This window comes from Lynx rufus, unplaced genomic scaffold, assembly GCF_022079265.1.
Source record: "Lynx rufus isolate CCGP_SWC_20201006 ecotype Redwood Valley unplaced genomic scaffold, mLynRuf1.p SCAF_2, whole genome shotgun sequence".
NCBI classification, from domain to species: Eukaryota; Metazoa; Chordata; class Mammalia; order Carnivora; family Felidae; genus Lynx; species Lynx rufus.
Window position 1 is genome coordinate 63,100,715 of NW_025814834.1, and position 20,433 is coordinate 63,121,147.

The 20,433-nt window shown below is 36.2% G+C and overlaps 1 protein-coding gene across 3 annotated transcripts in view; it reads right to left on the minus strand.

The window, feature by feature from the left end:
* Window positions 1–20,433, minus strand: part of UBR3 (ubiquitin protein ligase E3 component n-recognin 3) — a 241,685-nt gene that overhangs the window by 179,202 nt on the left and 42,050 nt on the right. For all 3 annotated transcript variants that reach the window (XM_047085617.1, XM_047085616.1, XM_047085618.1), the window contains exons 4-5: window positions 15,379–15,522; window positions 14,791–14,840 (exon numbers count right to left, since the gene is read on the minus strand). In XM_047085617.1, coding sequence (XP_046941573.1) covers window positions 14,791–14,840; window positions 15,379–15,522 — 194 coding nt within the window. The remainder of the gene's footprint in view (window positions 1–14,790; window positions 14,841–15,378; window positions 15,523–20,433) is intronic.

Here is a 20,433-nt window from a genome sequence, read left to right on the forward strand (position 1 = left end):
CAATTATATGCCAACAAATTGGGCAATCTGAAAGAAATGGACAAATTCCTAGAAACATATAAAACTACCAAAAGTGAAACAGGAAGAAATAGAAAATTTGAACAGACCTATAACCAGTTAAGAAATTCAATCAGTAATCAAAAATCTCCCAAAAAATAAGAATCCAGGGCCACATGGCTTTCCAGGAGAATTCTACCAAACATTTAAAGAAGAGGTGGGGCGCCTGGGTGGCTCAGTCTGTTAAGCTTCTGACTTCAGCTCAGGTCATGATATCACGGTTCGTGGGTTCAAGCCCCACATCAGGTTCTGTGCTGACAGCTCAGAGTCTGGAGCCCACTTCAGATTCTGCGTCTCCCTCTCTCTCTGCCCCTCCCCAACTCGTGTGCTGTCTCTGTCTCAAAAATTAACATTTTTTAAAAATTAAAAAAGAAGTAACACCCATTCTTTTGAAGCTGTTCCAAAAAGAATAGAAATGGAAGGAAAACTTCCAAATTCATTCTACGAGGCAATACCCTGATTCCAAAACCAGACAAAGACCCCACTAAAAAGGAGAACTACAGACCAATTTCCCTAATGAACATGGATGCAAAAATTCTCAACAAGACACTAGTAAACCAGATCCAGCAACACATTAAGTGGGATTAATCCACTTAATCAAGTGGGTTTTATTCCTAGGATTCAGGGCTGGTTCAATATCTGCAAATCAAGCAATGTGATACATCACATTAATAAAAGAAAGAAAAAGAACCACATGATCTTCTCAATAGTTGCAGAGAAAGCATTTGGCAAAAAAAAAAAAAAAAAAACAGCATCTTTTCCTGATAAACACCTTCAGGAAGGTAGGGATGGAAGTATCATACCAAAAGATCATCAAAGCATTATACAAAAGACCCACAGCTAATATCATCTTCAATGGGGAAAAACTGAGGGCTCTCCCCCTAAGGTTCAGGAACATAACAAGGATGTCCACTCTTACCACTGTTATTCAACATAGTATTGGAAGTCCTATCCTCAGCAATCCAACAAATCAAACAAATAAGCATCCAAATTGGCAAGGAGGAAGTTAAACTTCACTCTTCACAGATGACATGATACTCTATGTGGAAAACCCAAAAGACTCCACCAAAAAACTGCCAGAACTGATACAGGAATTCAACAAGGTTACAGGATATAAAATCAATGTACAAAAATCAGTTGCATTTCTATACACCAATAATGAAGCAGCAGAAAGAGAAATCAAGGAATCGATTGCATTTACAATTGCACCAAAAAACATAAAATACCTAGGAATAAACCTAACAAAAGAGGTGAAAAATTTATACACTGAAAACTACAGATAAAGGTTATGAAAGACATTGAAGAAGACAAAAAAAATGGCAAAACATTCCATGCTCATGGATTGGAAGAACATGATACTACCCAAAACAATCTACATATTCAATGCAATCCCTATCAAAATAACACCAGCATTCTTTACAGGCCTAGAACAAACAAACCTAAAATTTGTATGGAATCAGAAAAGGCCCTGAATAGCCAAAGCAATCCTGAAAAAGAAAACCAAAGCCGGAGGCATCACAATTCCAGACCTCAAGCTGTATAACAAAGCTGTAATTATCAAGACATTATGGTACTGGCACAGAAACAGACACATAAATCAATGGAACACAATAGAGAACCCAGAAATAGACCCACAAATGTATGGCCAACTCATCTTTGATAAAGAAGGAGAGAATATCCAATAGACAAAAGAGTCTCTTCAGCAAGTGGTGTTGTGAAAACTGGACAGCAACATCCAGAAAAAAGAACCTGGACCACTTTCTTACACTATACCCAAAAATCAACTCAAATGGATGAAAGACCCGGACCTAAGACAGGAAACCATCAAAATCCTAGAGGAGAACACAGGCAACAACCTCTTTGACCTCAGTTGCAGCAACTTCTTGACATGTCTCCGGAGGCAAGGGAAACAAAAGCAAAAATGAACTACTGGGACCTCATCAAGACAAAAACCTTCTGCACAGCAAAGGAAACAATCAGCAAAACGAAAAGGCAACTGACAGAATGGGAAAAGATACTGGCAAATGACATATCTGATAAAGGGTTAGTATCCAAAATCCATAAAGAAGTTATCAAACCCAACACCCAAAAAACAAATAATCCAGTGAAGAAACAGGAAAAAGACATGAATAGACACTTTTCCAAAGAAGACATCCAGAAGGCTAACAGACACATGAAAAAATGCTCAACATGACTCATCGTCAGGAAATACAAATCAAAACCACAATGAGATACCACCTCACACCTGTCAGAATGGCTAAAATAAAAAACTCAGGCAAAAACAGATGTTGGCAAGGATGCAGAGAAAGAGGAACTATTTTACACTGCTGCTGGCAATGCAAACTGGTGCAGCCACTCTGGAAAACAGTATGGAGGTTCTTCAACAATTCAAAATAGAGCTACCCTATGACCCAGCAATTGCACTACTAGGTATTTGTCCAAAAAATACAGGAGTGCTAGGCGACTGGGTGGCTCAGTCAGTTGGGCATCCGACTTTGGCTCAGGTCAAGATCTCACAGTCCATGAGTTCGAACCCCACATTGGGCTCTGTGCTGACAGCTCAGAGCCTGGAGACTGCTTCGAATTCTGTGTCTCCCTCTCTCTCTGCCCCTCCCTGGCTCACGCTCTGTCTCTCTCTCCTTCAAAAATAAATAAACATTGAAAAATTAAAAACAAAAATACGGGAATGCTGTTTTGAAGGGGCACGTGCACCCCAGTGTTTATAGCAGCACTATCTATAATAGCCAAAGTATGGAAAAGAGCCCAGATGTCCACTGACTGATGAATGGATAAAGAAGATGTGTATTCCATCATAGGTACAATGGAATATTACTCGGTGATCAAAAAGAATGAAATCTTGTCATTTGCAACAACGTGGATGGAAGTGGAGGGTATTATGCTAAGCGAAATTAGTCAGAGAAAGACAAATATCATATGATTTCACTCTTTTGTGGAATTTGAGATACAAAACAGATGAACATAAGGGAAGGGAAGCAAAAATAATATAAAAACAGAGAGGGAGACAAACCGTAAGAGACTCTTAATACAGAGAACAAACTGAGGGTTGGTGGAAGGGTGCTGGGTGGGGGGATGGACTAAATGGGAGAGGGGCATTAAGAAGGACACTTGTTAGGTTGAGCACTGGGTGTTATATACAAATGATGAATCACTAAATTCCATCCCGAAATCTCTATTACACTAACTTGGATTTAAATTAAAAACAAAAAAAATAAAAGACCTGAAACTATAGAACACTTATGAAAGAGATTAAAGAGCACACAAAGAATGGAAGAGCATTCCATGCTCATGGGTTGGAAGAACAAACATTGTTAAAATGTTTATACTACTACCTAAAGCAACCTACGCATTTAATGCAATCCCTATAAAAATACCATCAGCATTTTTCACAGAGCTAGAACAACCAACCCTAAAATTTGTATGGAAGCACAAAAGACCCTGAATAGCCAAAGCTATCCTGAAAAAGAAAAACAAAATAGGAGGTTTCATGATTCCAGATATCAAGCTATATCAGAAAGCTGTGGGCATCAAGACAGTATGGCACTGGCACAAAAAAAGACACACAGATCAATGGAACAGAATAGAAACCCAGAAATGGACCCACAGCTATATGGTCAACTAATCATCAATAAAGCAGGAAAGAATACCCAATGAAAAAGGCAGTGTCTTCAACAAATGGGGTTGGGAAAACTGGACAATGACAGGCAGAAGAATGAACCTGGACCACTTACTTTCTTACAGCATACACAAAAATAAACTCAACATGGATGTAAGACCTAAATGTGAGACAGGAAACCATCAAAATCCTAGAGGATCACACAGGCAGAAACCTCTCTGATCTCAGCCAGAGAGCAACTTCTTACTAGACATGTCGCTGAAGGCAAGGGAAACAAAAGCAAACATGTATTGGGACTTCATCAAGATAAAAAGCTTCTGCACAGCTAAAGAAACAATCAACAAAACTAAAAGGCAGCCTAGAATGGGAGAAGATATTTGCAAATGAGTATCTGATAAAGGGTTAGTGTTTAAAATCTACAAATAACTTATCAAACTCAACACCCAAAAAACAACACAGTTAAGAGAGAGGCAAAAGACATGAACTGACACTTTTTCAAAGATGACATCCAGATGGCTAACAGACACATGAAAAGATGCTCAACATCGCTCTTCATCAGGAAAATACAAATCAAAACCACAATGAGATACCAACTCACACCTGTCAGAATGGCTTAAACTAACAACACAGGAAACAACAGATATTAGCAAGGATGCGGAGAAAGGGGAGCCCCCCCTTACACTGTTGGCAGGAATGCAAACTGGTGCAAGCCACTCCAGAAAACAGCAAGGAGGTTCCTCAGAAAGTTAAAAATAGGGGTGCCTGAATGGCTCAGTCAGTTCAGCCTGTGACTTCAGCTCAGGTCATGATCTCATAGCTTGTGAGTCCAAGCCCCACACTGGGCTCTGTGCAGACAGTTCAGAGCCTGGAGCTTGCTTCAGATTCTGTGTCTCCACCTCTCTCTGCCCCTCCCCTGCTCACGCTCTGTTTTTCTGTCTTAAAAAAATAATAAGTAAAATAAAATAAAATAAAATAAAATAAAATAAAATAAAATAAAATAAAATAAAATAAACATTAAAAAAATAACTTAAAAATTTTTTTAAGTTAAAAATAGAACTACCCCAGGATCCAGCAATCACACTATTAGGTATTTACCCAAAGGATACAAAAATACAGATTTAAAGGGGTACATGCACCCCAATGTTAATAGCAGCATTAACAACAATAGCCAAACTATGAAAAGAGCCCAAATGCCCATCAACTGATGAATGGATAAAGAAGATGTGGTGTATAAATACAATGGAATATTACTCAGCCATCAAAAAGAATGCAATCTTGTCATTTGCAACAATGTGGATGGAGCCAGAATGTATTAGGCAAAACAAATCAAAGAAAGACAAATATCATATGATTTCACTCACACGTGGAATTTAAGAAACAAAACAGATGAGGGAGAGGGGGAGAAAGGGAGAGAGAGGGAAACAAACCATAAGAGACTCTTTATAGAGAACAAATGGAGAGTTGATGTTGGGAGGTGGGTGGGGGGATGGGCTAAATGGGTCACAGGTATTAAGGAGGGCACCTGTCATGTTGAGCACTGGGTGTTATATGTAAGTGATGAATCACTAAGTTCTACTCCTGAAACCAATACTGCACTGTAAGTTAAAATTTAAATTAAAAAAAAAAGAATATACATGGCTAAAAGGAATATTTAACATAGCAGTTTATAAAACTAAAATCCAAAGATCCTGAGGGGCTAGAACAATAAAATGAAATAAAGATTTAAGTAAGCCACTACAATCAGATGGTTTACTTTAAATCAATTCTACAAACACAAAGCAGAGAGGAAACTCTAACTTGTCAGCTTTAAGTGTTGGGGAGTGAGAGGGTCAAACCTAAGCATTTTATTTTTCACCACTGGGCTCCTGTGAACAGTCTAGCACAGCTGCTAGAAGGCTAACAAAAAAAAAAAAAAACTTGAGACCTTAACAAACAGTATGCTTATCGAAAGATAGCTCATGATTGTATACTGAATTAGATCACAGATTTAAAAGGGAGTGAATAGGTTAAAAAAAAAAAAAGGTATGTACAGCAGAGAATATTAAATAACTAAAGCTAAATATTTAAAGAGGCATCTTATGGAAGTAAAAACAAACATCTTTCTACAGGAAAAAATAAGAAATGTGTGAAAATTATAGAATTTTGGCACAGTATTGAGAAGAACTTCCTAATAATTACAGCTATCAAACAAAAGAACAAGTTGCCTCAGAACTAGGTAAACTACCTATCACTCGGAGTGTTTATGAAAAGGCTTACCAACTATCAGGAATGTTGTAAAATCAATTCCTGCACTGGAAAAGAAATACAATAGACATTTCTAAGGCCTTCCCAACCAAAAGTTTCTATGATTCCCTACCCCACTCTTACACCTCCAAAACTAAAAATAATTTTTTCCCTTACCTATTAATTTATGAAAAGCAACTCTGACTTTCAATTTCAATAATCCTGTTTTTGCTACAGTTTGACAAATTAGTTTTTTAACTGTTCATTTGGATTCTGTCTTGAATAAAGGCAAGAGTATTGAGAACATATTTACATAGTAACTTATTTTGCTGGGTGATTATTTCTCAATTATATAAGAGTAAGAAGAAAAAAGAACTAGAAGTAAAAAAACAAATCAACAATGGTTATCTCTGGATGGTACAGCTGAAGGTAAATGTTTTCTTTTTTTATACTTTTTTCTATATTTCAATTTTTCATATTTTTACAGTTTCACAGAGGGAAAAGTGTCTTAAATGTTTTCATTTGTATGAACAGCTAAGTACGTCAATGCCACAGAAATTAATGATCTGGTCACTGCACACAGATAAATGGACACTGCTATGGTAATGGCCACAGTGAATATAATCTTTCCTTACAACGTTATCTTCATCTAAAAGATACTATTTTCTCTGATAAATTCTCTAATTAGACCCAGGTACATATATTACAGAGATAATTCTTTTGAACTGAATTATCTGATGGTTATAAATAAATGTAAACAAAAAATACAAATATAAATTTAAAAATACTCTGTAAAGTTAAATGTGCTTATTTTCTTTTCAGTGCCATACAACACAAACAACATTTTCTACTCCTATTTCATATGAGCTATACAAAAAAAGAATAAGTAGTAGTAAGTAGCATGAAGAATGTCATGTGTATAAATAGCACTGCTGAGTACATAATGTTCTGTTACTCTAGGGACAGCGGGGACAAATATCTGACACAACTTGTATGAATAATATACTTTAAGTAGACTGTAATATATACCCTCATTCAAATAAAACTTTACAAATAGAAATCTTGCTGCTGTTATAGTTCCAAATCTGTTTCTTCATTTTTAAAACAAAGTGGTTAAGAGTACCTTACCTCTAGAGTCTCTCCAATTCTAAATTCTTAAAACATTTTTAGTTGTTATAATCACTTCTCTATAGTAGTAATTAAAACATCACTGCTCTCTTCTCAACCTGTCTTTTCATACCATTTGTTAAGTTACAAGAATGAAATCATCAAAAGAGTTTGCTCAATAATTTCATGGGCCTGTAGGGTAAGAGTGTAGAAACTCCAATCCTTAAATAATACCCAGGTCTTCATTAAATTTCAAATATAAATACTAAAAGTAAATATACCATTTGTGCCTATGGTTGGAAAAAAAAAATGTAATATAGCTTTAAAAGCCTTAATGAAATTTTGAAATGGCATAAATAGGTATTTGTTCAAGAAAATGTATGGGGCGCCCGGGTGGCGCAGTCGGTTAAGCGTCCGACTTCAGCCAGGTCACGATCTCGCGGCCCGTGAGTTCGAGCCCCGCGTCGGGCTCTGGGCTGATGGCTCAGAGCCTGGAGCCTGTTTCCGGTTCTGTGTCTCCCTCTCTCTCTCTGCCCCTCCCCCGTTCATGCTCTGTCTCTCTCTGTCCCAAAAATAAATAAACGTTGAAAAAAAAAAAAAAATTTAAAAAAAAAAAAAAAAAAAAAAGAAAATGTATATCTAGGTACTCTTCTATCATACTCTATCTTATCCCTTCATCAACTTTCTCCTTTACAGAGTTAAAAAAAAAAAAAAGTTCACAAAGGTAAATATAATTTTTTTTAATTTATTTGTGAAGTTACTTGACATACAGTGTAGTCTTGGCTTGAGGAGTAGATTCCTGTGATTCATCACTTATATACAACACCCAGTGCTCATCCCAACAAGTGCCCTCCTCAATGCCCATCACCCATTTTCCCCTCTCCACCACTCTCCATCAACCCTCAGTTTGTTCTCTGTATTTAAGAGTCTCTCTGGGAATGCAAGCTGGTGCAGCCACTCTGGAAAACAGTATGGAGGTTCCTCAAAAAACTAAAAATTGAACTACCCTACGACCCAGCAATTGCACTACTAGGCATTTACCCAAGGGATACAGGTGTGCTGTTTCGAAGGGACACATGCACCCCCATGTTTATAGCAGCACTATCAACAATAGCCAAAGTATGGAAAGAGCCCAAATGTCCATCAATGGATGAATGGATAAAGAAGATGTGGTATGTATATACAATGGAGTATTACTCGGCAATCAAAAAGAATGAAACCTTGCCATTTGCAACTACGTGGATGGAACTAGAGGATATGATGCGAAGTGAAATTAGAGAAAGACAAAAATCATATGACTTCACTCATATGAGGACTTTAAGAGACAAAACAGATGAACATAAGGGAAGGGAAACAAAAATAATGTAAAAACAGGGAGGGGGACAAAACGTAAGAGACTCATAAATATGGAGAACTGAGGGTTACGGGAGGGGTTGTGGGAGGGGGGATGGGCTAAATGGGTAAGGGGCACTAGGGAATCTACTCCTGAAATCATTGTTGCACTATATGCTAATTTGGATATAAATTTTAAAAAATAAAAAATAAAACAAGTTAATAAAAAATAAATAATTTTTTTTTTTTTTAAAGTCTCTTATGGTCTGCCTCTCTGTAACTTATTTTTTCCTCCCCTTCCCCTATGGTCATCTGTTAAGTTTCTCAAATTCCACATATGAGTGAAATCACATGATATCTGTCTTTCTCTGACTGACTTCTTCCACTTAGCATAATACCCTCCAGTTTCATCCACGTTGCTGCAAATGGCAAGATTTCATTCTTTTTCATCACCTTTTAAAAAAATATCTTATAATCGTAAATATAAGCTTTCATTTTCTTTTTTTTTTTTTTTTTCAACGTTTATTTATTTTTGGGACAGAGAGAGACACAGCATGAACGGGGGAGGGGCAGAGAGAGAGGGAGACACAGAATCGGAAACAGGCTCCAGGCTCTGAGCCATCAGCCCAGAGCCTGACGCGGGGCTCGAACTCACGGACCGCGAGATCGTGACCTGGCTGAAGTCGGACGCCCAACCGACTGCGCCACCCAGGCGCCCCTAAGCTTTCATTTTCTTAATGTACCACAGTAACTATTACACTTAAGGAAAACTCCTACAAAAATCATTTCTGATTGCAGTGGTGTTTCATTATCATGTGATAGTTCGTCCAACCAAAAAAAAAAAAAAAAAAAAAGACTGAATAGATGGAAAAATCTATAATCAATTGTTGGTTTGTTAGTCATTATTTTGGATATCAAGAGAATCCAGGGAAAACAATGGCGGACATCACATCTTGGTTATGGAAGTTTTAAACATGTGTTTACAAATTCTTTGATATCCTCCCTGTAAAGGTGAGATCTATGTTCCCTCCCACTGACTCTGGGCCCACCTTCACAACTCACAACTAATAAAATGTAGCTGGAAAGGACACTGTAACTTACAAAGCTAGCTCAGAAAAGCCTGTACAGATTCTGCTCCCCAGCTGCTCAATCTGGGAGAAGCCAGTAACTATGTAACAACTTGAGACCCCATGCTAGAGAAGCCACAGGTAGTCACTCCAATGAAAAGCCAGCTGAGTTCCCTGGGGATAGTCAGCAATCAACTCCTAGGCCTGTCAGTGACCACGTTATATCTCTACCACAGCTGAGCCTTAGATGACTACAGTTGCAATGCAGTTAGTTGTTGGCTGCAGTAACTAACTAGAATTGCATGAGGTAACCCAAGTGAGAAATGCCAAACTATACAGTTCCCAATTTCCCGAGTCATAAAATTGTAAGGAAAAAGAAAAAGAACAGTTTTAAGCCACAAAGTTTAGGAGAAATTTGCTGCACAGTAATAGTAATTAATCAGCAGTTTATCTGCTTTATAGAAAGAACTCTAAACCAACTAGACAGAAGACCTAGAGTCCATTTCCAACTCTACTAACTAGAGCTGAAATTTACTAGCTTGAGTGAACCTGTTATTTCCATGGAATTCAGCTTCTTCATTGATAAGAAAGTTAAGCAAAATGCACTTTAAGGTTTCTTTTAGCTCTAGCATTAGTAATTTTTATAACCACCAAACTGCCCCTTCCTAATTCTCATTTTTGTTTTTGTTGTACTATATGACTTTTCTATTTTTTTGTTTGTTTGTTTGAGACAGAATTCACGTGAGCGGAGGAGAGGCACAGAGAAGAGGAAAGAGAGAATCTTAAGTAGGCTCCATGCTATCAGCACAAAACCCAATGTGGGGCTCAATCTCACAAACCATGAGATCATGTCCTGAGCCAAGATCAACTTGGATGCTTAACTGACTGAGACACCCAAGAGCCCCTGATTTTTCTGTTTCCAGCTCAAGATTTGAAAATGTGTTCAGAACCAAAAAACAAAGACCTTGTGGTATACAAATCAATAAAATAAGTGTTTTTATATAAAAAATTGTGATTATAATCTTAAAATAGGAAATTTCTTGACTTTATTACTAAAACTCTTCTACAATTAGTCCTAAGTAATGATCTTATTTTTACACTTTTCTACATTTTTCATTTTAAGTATGCGTGATTTTTACAATCAGAAAAATACAATCTATTAAAATTTAAGATATGCATATCCTGTGACTTAACAATTCCACCTTAGAAAACTATCTGCACATCTGCATAAAAAGAAATGTAAGTACTGCACCTTGTAAGAAAAAACTGCAAATTAAAGAAATGATTGGACAAACTGTAGTTTATTCATATTCCAGATTACTGTACAGCAAATGGAAAGAACAGTACTGACAAAGATGGATCTACACAATACACTTTGCAGTAAATAAAAGAAGGCCATAAAATAGCACAACACCTTTTATTTACACACATGCACACACACACATGTCTGTAAACATATGGTTATTTAACTCCATGGAAAAAGGTCTGTCGAGGACATCCAAACTATTAACTGTAGTTACCCAAAGAAGAGCTGGTGCTAGTGAGGATAGAGAAAGGACTTTTACTCTATCTGAACTGTCTGGAAAACAACTACAATGTATTTGTGCATTATTTAGGTAATATCTCAATTAAATTTTTAAAAATAAACTTCATTTGTCCATTTGCAGCTACATAGCTGGAACTAGAGGGTATTATGCTAAGTGCATTTAGTCAGTCAGAGAAAGGCAAATATCATATGACTTCACTGATAAAAGGACTTTAAGATACGAAACAGATGAACATAAGGGAAGGGAAGCAAAAATAATATAAAAACAGGGAGAGGGACAAAACATAAAAGACTCTTACAGAGAACAGAGGTGTGCTGGAGGGGTTAGGGGAGGAGTGGATGGGCTAAATGGGTAAGGGGCTTATGGAATCTATTCCAGAAATCATTGTTGAACCATGTGCTAACTAACTTAGATGTAAATTATAAAAAATAAATAAATAAACCATTAGGGGTTAGAGAAAGGTATCTTGGTGAATGGCACTCAGTTATATAAATATAAACTAAGCTCTAAATTGAATATTTGGTATATGGGGTAAATTTGCCAAAGAAAATTTGACAGGTAATGTGAAAAAAATAAAATGTGTTTAATAAATAAATATAAAAATAAAAATAAACTTCATTCTTTTAAAACATGTTTTAGCAAACTATTTCCTCCGGAACAATAAATAGAAATGTATATAATATGACCCACAACAGCTCAAAAATTCATGTATTTGAACCACTTCTCACATGAAGTACTCAGACAAAAACATTTATCAAGAGTCTATTCTATGTCTAATCCATGATAGGTACTTTATACGTTATCCCATTTAATCCTAACATAATCACCTTCATTTCTCCAAGAGAAAATGGATGTTCAGAAGTTAAATGACCTGGCAAAAGCAGAGCAAGATTATGAAAGAAAATTCAAACTAAGGTCTTCCTAACTCTAAAGCCCAAGTTCTCTTAAAGAAAAACTAAAGTAGATAGCCCTTCAATGCACTTCCAGCTAAACAACTCACTTGAAACTCTTTAAGTCTGCCAATGCCCGAATTACCCCATTTTTATGAAAATAAAATAAACATATGAACTAAAAAAAATATGTAAATTACAAAAAGTACTTTTAAAGAGATTAAAATTTTAATTATAAAATGTGATTTAAAGGTGAAAAAGTCTAAAGTACTTTTAAATACATAAGTTAAATATGTATCACATGCTCTAACAGTAATTCTCAGATACTCTCAAAAAATGATGTATTTTGAGGATAGAAGAAATGAAGTATTTTGAAGCTGTCACCATCAAGATGTTTTTAATATGATACTCACACTGACATACAATCATAATGAAGGAACAAAATATTATATATTATTGTAATAAAACCATATCACACACACAAAGTTGCTGAAACAAAGAATCCAAGAGGAAAGAACAGAGGAACAGAAGATGTAAGGACAGACTAGAGGCAATGGTAATGAACAAAGAAAAGCCATATTTCAAATCCTCTGATACCCCCGCAAAAATTACTTCTCTCTCCACCCCCACCGCCCACACACACACATACACAAAAGGATTTCCTTCTAGCACCCTACCATAAAATACGGTGTTATTGTAATTCAGTTATATACAATTAAAATCTCCCCTGGCAGTTTAAAAAGGCAATCTGGAGAGTTTAGGCCAAGACAAAATGACTGTTACTACTTTCCTTAGACAGAGGAAAAGGATCTATGTTGAAGATCAGTTTTCTACATGCCCAGAAATCAAATTCAATTCATAGAAGTAAAGCAGAATTATTAGCATGGCTGTTAGATGCATAATGCTAGGTATGCCAAAATAATACGAAAATTTTATCCCATCATATAAGTATAGGTTTTTATATTGTTCTAAATCACATAAAATGTTTAGATTATCTTTAAAAGTGTTCTGTAACATCACTAAACCATTTCATTATGAAACTATTTTCTAAAGTTTCTACTGACAATAGACAAGGCTCCTTTCCTATCTGGCTGGCTTTAAACCAAAAATGTCCATGCACCCATTCATATTCAACTCCTAGTATTCCCAGATCTTGCCTTTTTAGAGGCCATTTTGCCTCCCCATAAAATGCCCTTATGGAAAGAAGAGTAAGTCATTTGAAACCACATGTCTATTATACAATCTCTTCCTTCTTTGACATAAGAACAATTAGTATTCCTACCTCCATCACTCCCCTCCACTAGCTTCGAAATGGAATTATTATTATTTTGGTTGAAATAATGAATAATGTTTATATGTACTTTTGAGAATCTATTTTAAATACAAGTTTTCCAATTCATCATTATAGCAATGTTCTTTGTAACTTATCTTTAAAGTTAAAAAAAACAAAAGTTTTAGCTAACCATTTGCACTATTTTTAATGATTTTAAATTTAATTTTTTTATGATTTTATTTTAACTGATTTAACAGACACATATACAGTGTTCACAATATGCCAGGCACTAGTTTAAGTGCTTTCATATATGAACTCATTCAATCCTCATAATAACTCCTGGCAATAATACTATTATCACCTCCATTTTGCAGAAAAGGAAATTTAGCCATGGAGAAGTTAGGATACTTGCCTAAAGTCACACTACTAATTGGTACAGGAGCCAGAAACAAACCCAGGCCCTCTAATTCCAGAGTCAAACTTGTAAACAGCCTATGAAATTGTCTCTCCAATTTGTTGAAAACTCTTTGAAACTGTCCAAAAAGGGACTCCATAAAATGTTCCATTTTGTGAGTGCCTTTTTAGAGGGGAAAAATACTACCAGGATGTTCAAATTATAAGGCATTAAATCAATTACAAGACATCAATAACAGAAATCATGTTTTCAAAAAGGATATTTTTCTTAGTTCATGTGATATTTTCAAATCAAAACGGGTTTTCAAAGAAAAAGTGTATGTTTTAATATAACACAATTTTTAGGTTTTAAATTTTAATCACTGGGGTGCCTGAGTGGCTCAGTTGGTTAAGTATCTGACTTCGACTCATCTCAGGATCTCACAGCTTGTAGGTTCGAGCCTCGTGGCTCATGGGTTTGAGCAACGCATTGGGCTCTGTGCTGACAGATCAGAGCCTGAAATCTGCTTCCAGTTGTGTGTGTCTCTCTCTGTCCCTCCCCTGCTCATGCTCTCTCTCTCTCTCTCATTCTCTCTCTATCTCTCTCTCAAAAACAAACATCAAAAAATAAATTTTAATCATTAAATGTATAATTTTACAAAAATGTGAAATTTAAATTTCATAAGCATCAAAATTGTACACAAATATTTGTATATTTGATCCCTTATAAGTTGTATATTAATAAAATATATGAATGTTCTAAAGGATTTATCAGACATATTTAATAAACACTACCATTTGGCTAGTAAGTACTATAAAAGTTGAAATTTCAAACTGACAGCCCATTTCCCTGCTTTTTAAAATAAGATATAACATATAAAGTATAGCTTGTTATGAAATTGGAAAAGCAGTTACATTTTATTTTTTTAAGCAGTTACATTTTATACTCTTTTAATACACTGTTCTAGACTAAGCTAAATTTCTTAAAACAATTTCATTGTATATAGGATAATTTGGGTCAACATGGGGATATCTTCCTAGGAGAAATTGCTATCTCTTTCTAGCTCCCACTTTTGAACTGTGAAGAAAGAAATGAATTATAAACCAGAAGTAAAAAGCTAGTAACTTTGCAATCTTGGCTAAATTATTTCACTCTAGGCTTCAGTGTCCTTGTCTACAAAATGAGAAATTTAAACTAGATAACATCCACAAATCTATACAGTTCTAAAACTTTTATTTGCAAAAAGTTTTAAATTTTAAATGTCACCTCATCTGAAGAATCTAGTTGTCCCAAAGTTCCTGTTGCACCCGCAAAACCTTTGGAAAGGAAAAAAAAAAATTTCCTTCATAGCTGTTACGTATTGCCTTACTTTAAAATTATTCTGAGACATAAACAAAAAGCTAAGTTTTGTTACATTAAGACAACTCATTCCGACAGTTATCTTGGGAGAGTTCAACATTTATCTTTAATAAATTTGGACCTAATATAGGTTTATACTTCAAAGGAAATCTGTAGTGAAAATCCAGATTTAATCATCACAAATAATGTTTCAGAAGGATCTCTTTCTTTTTATATCATGGTTTACTAAAATATTAAGATACTAAAGTTTTGGGCTACTCTTAAATAGCAACTGCTACCTTCTTCATGAGTTAAAAACAGAACCTTAAATAAACTTAACCAAATTCCATTTAAGAAATGTATTCTCTTCTTTGGCCAATCTATTCTTTCTTGCTTCTACATGTTTACCACCAAGGAATGACACATTACTTAAATTTCTCCAACAACAAGTCAAGTGTGAGGGTCTTTCTGTTTTAACACAGAAAAGTCACCACTGTTCAAATTAAACAGACAAACCTTGCACTGCCAGAGTGCTAGTGCCAGCTGATGGTTCCTGTAGACCATATACAAGTTTATCCTCGGGATATGTAAGTCCAGAGCTCTTCAGAGCTATAAGGTACTTTTCATGACTTTTCTTTGCACAAGCATTTTCTCCAAGACCTAATATTTAAAATCAGAAAAAAATTCCATTCAAAATATAAGTAAAGCAACCTCAGTAACTAATATATGTATAAAAGAGCTGAATATTCTAATGGCAGGAGAACCCTAGAATGAATAATATAAAACGGCTTCAGGCAAAACTGCACAGCATGTTTATAACAAATAATAAAATCTACTAGGTAACAAATGTAAAATATGCCAGAGATTATAAGCAAGGCACAAGAGGTACACAGATTAATAAGGGTATAATTCCTGCCTTCAAGGAACCTGAAAACTCATGGCAGAGAAAGGCAGATAATCCGGTAAATGACAATTTAGTGTATTAGACTTCACCATTTGGTTTGACAATCTGTGCTCTCACAGTACTGTGCAGCTAGACTTAACCCAAAGCAAAATACTTAGGAAAGGCTTCCTGGATAAAATAATACCCGGGTGGAATGTTCAAGCATTATAACTGAGATTACTCTTAATTTCTGTTTTATCAAACTTTTTCCATCACATTTTCTATCACAAGAATTAAAAGTATAATTTCTATAGAAGTATCAGTTAAAATTAATTTATTCCAAGTAATACTGAAAACCTTAAGTTCTAGAATTACATAATCCTGGAACTTTCACTTTAGCATTGCGGCTTATTAATTATTGCCAATTTTTGTTTTGTTTTTTAATATATTTATGGAGCATGGAATAACAGTAAAAGAAAAACATTTATTTTGAGAGTTCTTTAAAAGAAAAAGATTGGGGCGCCTGGGTGGCTCAGTCGGTTAAGCGTCCCACTTCGGCTAAGGTCATGATCTCGCGGTTTGTGAGTTCAAGCCCCGCGTCGGGCTCTGTCCTGACAGCTCAGAGCCTGGAGCCTGTTTCAGATTCTGTGTCTCCCTCTCTCTCTCTCTCTCTGACCCTCCCCCGTTCATGCTCTGTCTCTCTCTGTCTCAAAAATAAATAAACGTTAAAAAAAAATTTTTTAATAAAAAAATTAAAAAATAAAAAGAAAAGAAAAAGATTATTCGCTGTCTGAAAGCCAAAATACCATGGCATTGGACACCTCTTAGGCAAATTACATATCTTAAATTAAGACCTCAATCTCTTGATTATAAAAATACATAAATGAACTTAATACTTGTTGAGCTTTTCTCTATTTTCTTTCCTTGCTAGCCTGAATAATTGCAATAGGACAGTTTTGGTTTGGGTTTGTTTTTTTTGTGTTTTTTTTTTTTTAAGATTTATTTATTTTTGAGAGAGAGAGCACGTGCGCAAGACAGGGACAGAAGATCTGAAGCGGGGTCTGTGCTGACAGCACAGAGCTCGATGTGGAGCTTGAACCCAAGTGCCCCAGAACAGTTTTGGGTTTTCTTGTTTTGTTTTAAAAAATATTTTTTAATTTATTTTTGGGAGAGAGAGAGAGAAAGACAAAGCATGAGCAGGGGAGGGGAAGAGAGAAAGGGAGACACAGAATCTGAAGCAGGCTGCAGTCTCTGAGCTGTCAGCACAGAGCCCAAAACAGGGCTCGAACCCATGAACCACGAGATCATGACCTGAGCCGAAGTGGGATGCTTAACCGACTGAGCCACCCAGGAGCCCCTAGTTTAGTTTTTTAAATGTCTCTCTGGGCTGGTTTAAAAAAAGACAAAAAACAAAACAAACAAACAAAAAAACACTCTAGCACTTATTAAAACAGGAATACATCTATCCTTCAGTTCAAGTCCAATATTAAAAACAATTACATTTAGTGTAACACAAACAATTACATTTAGTTTATAAAGAATAAAGACCTTTGGGGCACCTGGGTAGCTCAGTCAGTTAAGCATCTGATTTCGGCTCAGGTCATGATCTCAAGGCTTGTGAGTTCGAGCCCGCATTGGGCTTTGTGCTGATAGCTCAGAGCCTGGTGCCTGGTTCAGATTGTCTTCTTGGTCTTTCTCTCTGCCCTTCCCCTGATCTCTCTCTCTCAAATATAAATAACATTAAAAAAATTAAAAAAAAAAAATAAAGACCTTCTAAGCATCCTATATGAGAAATGACTACATGTCTCCTGAGTAATAAAAGCCATGTATTTCTCTCAATCATGATGGATGAAATTTTTGTAATACTTTAAGTTTACTTATTTTTGAGAAAGGGCATGGGCATGTGCACACATGCCACAGGGGAGGGGCAGAGAGAAAATCCCAAACAAGCTCCATGCTGCCAGTGCAGAGCCCAACACAGGGCTCAAACCCACAAAACTGTGAGATCATGACCTGAGCCGAGATCATGACCTGAGCCGAGATCATGACCTGAGCCAAGATCAAGAGTTGGACGCTTAACTGACTGAGCCACCCAGGTGTAATACTTTTTAATACTGTAATACTTTTTAAATAACAAAATGTATTTTACCAACCTTCACAACAAGCCTGAGAAAAATGAATGTATAATCACCATTTTTAAAAGTGAAGAAGCTGAGGCTTACAAAGGTAACATAGCCAGTGAGTAAGCAAGCGGTGATAAGCAGTGAAGCTAGACTGCAAATTTTAAACTTCTTGATCAAAATTTAATGTGATTTCCATCACTAAAAATCACTCAAGCATTTCTGTTGTGTTGTTTTTTAATTTCAATAAATAATTAAAAAGGAATTGTGGAAATAAAAGAAGGCAATTACCATAAATCTTTCCTAAGGTATACATTCTTACAATGATTAAGAACAACTTGCTGCTTTCTTTCAGAACAGTTGAGTTTCTGCGTAAGGTTGAAGAGTAACAGACCACCAGGTATAATTTATCTCTCTCCAGCTTTATCACCAAAACTCAAATACAAGCTACCATCATCTTTACTCTAGGCTACTATAGCAGAGCTTTTCTGTTCTTGCCCCTTCCCATCTATTTTGGCAAAACAGCAAATCATCCTTTCAAAACACGTATCTGATCATGTCACTCTTAAGCTTAGAATATTTCCATGCTTGGGGCGCCTGGGTGGCTCAGTTGGTTAAGTGTCCGACTTCAGCTCAGGTCATGGTCTCCCAGTTTGTGGGTTTGAGCCCCGTATTGTACTCTGCGCTGACAGAGCCTGCTTCAGACCCTCGGTCATCCTCTTTCTCTGCCCCTCCCCCACTTTCTCTCAAAAATAAACATTTAAAATATATATATATTTCCATGAATTCCCAACACATTCAGGATATCACATAAAATATCACATGGCCTATGAGAGCCATGGATCTAACCTGATGTGGTAGCCTTATTGGTGTCACTATCACCCTACCTTCATTTAATTTCAACACTAGACCTTTTTTTAGTCCTTTTTAAAAAAGTAAGCTCACTCTCATCCACAAATATTTCAACATGGAATCTAGGAGGTGTCCAGGGGTGACTGATAGTCTTTATATTTATCTTATTTGAGGTTTATTAAGCATCTTGAATCTGTAAGTCAATGTTTTACATCCAATTAGGGAAATTTTAGTCAGGATTTTTTCTAATGTTTTTTTCTGCCACATTCATACTCTCCTGTCCTCCTGGGATTCCAATTATAGGCACGTTAGATCCAATTTAGTCTAACAGGTCCCTAAGACTCTGTTGTGTTTTCTCTCTGTTCTCTAGATAGAATGATCTATTAATCTGTCTTCGAATTTACTAAGTCTTTCTTCTACCCTCTCCAATCTGCTGCTAAATCTATCCAGTAAATTTTCTCAATTACTGCACTCAACACTAATTTTCAGTTCTAGAATTTCTTTTTGTTTATTTTTCTTTGTTAAGATTCCTGATCTCTTCACTCATTAACAGCATATTTACTTTTAGTTATCTAAATAGATTTTCCTTTAATTTATTGAATGTATTGACAATAGATGCTTCAATGTCTTTATCTGCTAAATCCAACATCTGGACCATTTCAAGATCAATTTCTATTGACTGCCCTATTTCTTGGTTATAGTGCACAACTTATTTTCTTGCATGTTTAGTAGTTTTTATTGTATACTGGACATTCTAAGGACATATTATAGAAGATTCTGAATTCTATTATCTTCCTTTGAAGAGTATCAATTTTAATTTAGCGGACTACTCAATTAATAGCCTGATCACAAACTCATGAAGGTTTGGTTTTAAAATTTGTGAAGGGCAGGTCTGTAGAAAGCCTAAGGTTCTCAAAAGGCCCTCTAAAGTGACAGAGCACCTGGGTGGCTCAGTAGGTTGGGCGTCTGACTTCAGTTCAGGTCATGATCTCGCGATTTGTGAGTTCGAGCCCTGTCGGCTCTGTGCTGACAGCTCAGAGCCTGGAATCTGTTTCGGTTTGTGTGTCTCCCTCTCTCTCTCAAAAATAAATAAACATTAAAAAAAATTTTTTTTAAGTGACAGGAATAATCTCTAAATTCTGTCTCCACTGCAGAATCTGCCAGGGTTTCAGGCTTCATTAAATCTGACCTAGGGTAGACCTTACTCTAAGGTGTCTCAGCTAGATACCTGGGGTATTAACAAGGTCTCTCCAGTCTGGTTGGGCTGAAACGCCAATGTCTCCCAAAACTGCCTAACCTCTAATGTCACTATTCTGCTTTTAACCCGATAGCAGTCACTCTATAGTGACTCTCTAGTAAGCCTGAGGCAGTCTCATACTGTACAGGTGGATCTCCGTCCTCAGCCAACCACCTTCAGGGGTCCCTCATTCATCTGCCCTAATACCTATTGGTATTCTACCCCAAAGATTCCAGTTTCCAACTGCTTCCGCTGTCCTAACCTGTGATCTCTGCCTCCTTGGCTCACTTGGACAACCACACTCTGCTTCAATGCCAGCTTGCTGTACTAGTCAGGAAGTTATCCCCCGACAGATATTCAAAGCAATCGTGGAGTTCGTCTCATGTTTTCCTTTCTCTCAAAGGTTTATAGTCTTATACTGCCTTTTGTACAATGCCTAATAACAGCTTCCTCACATTTTTTCTAGTTTTATGTTGTTT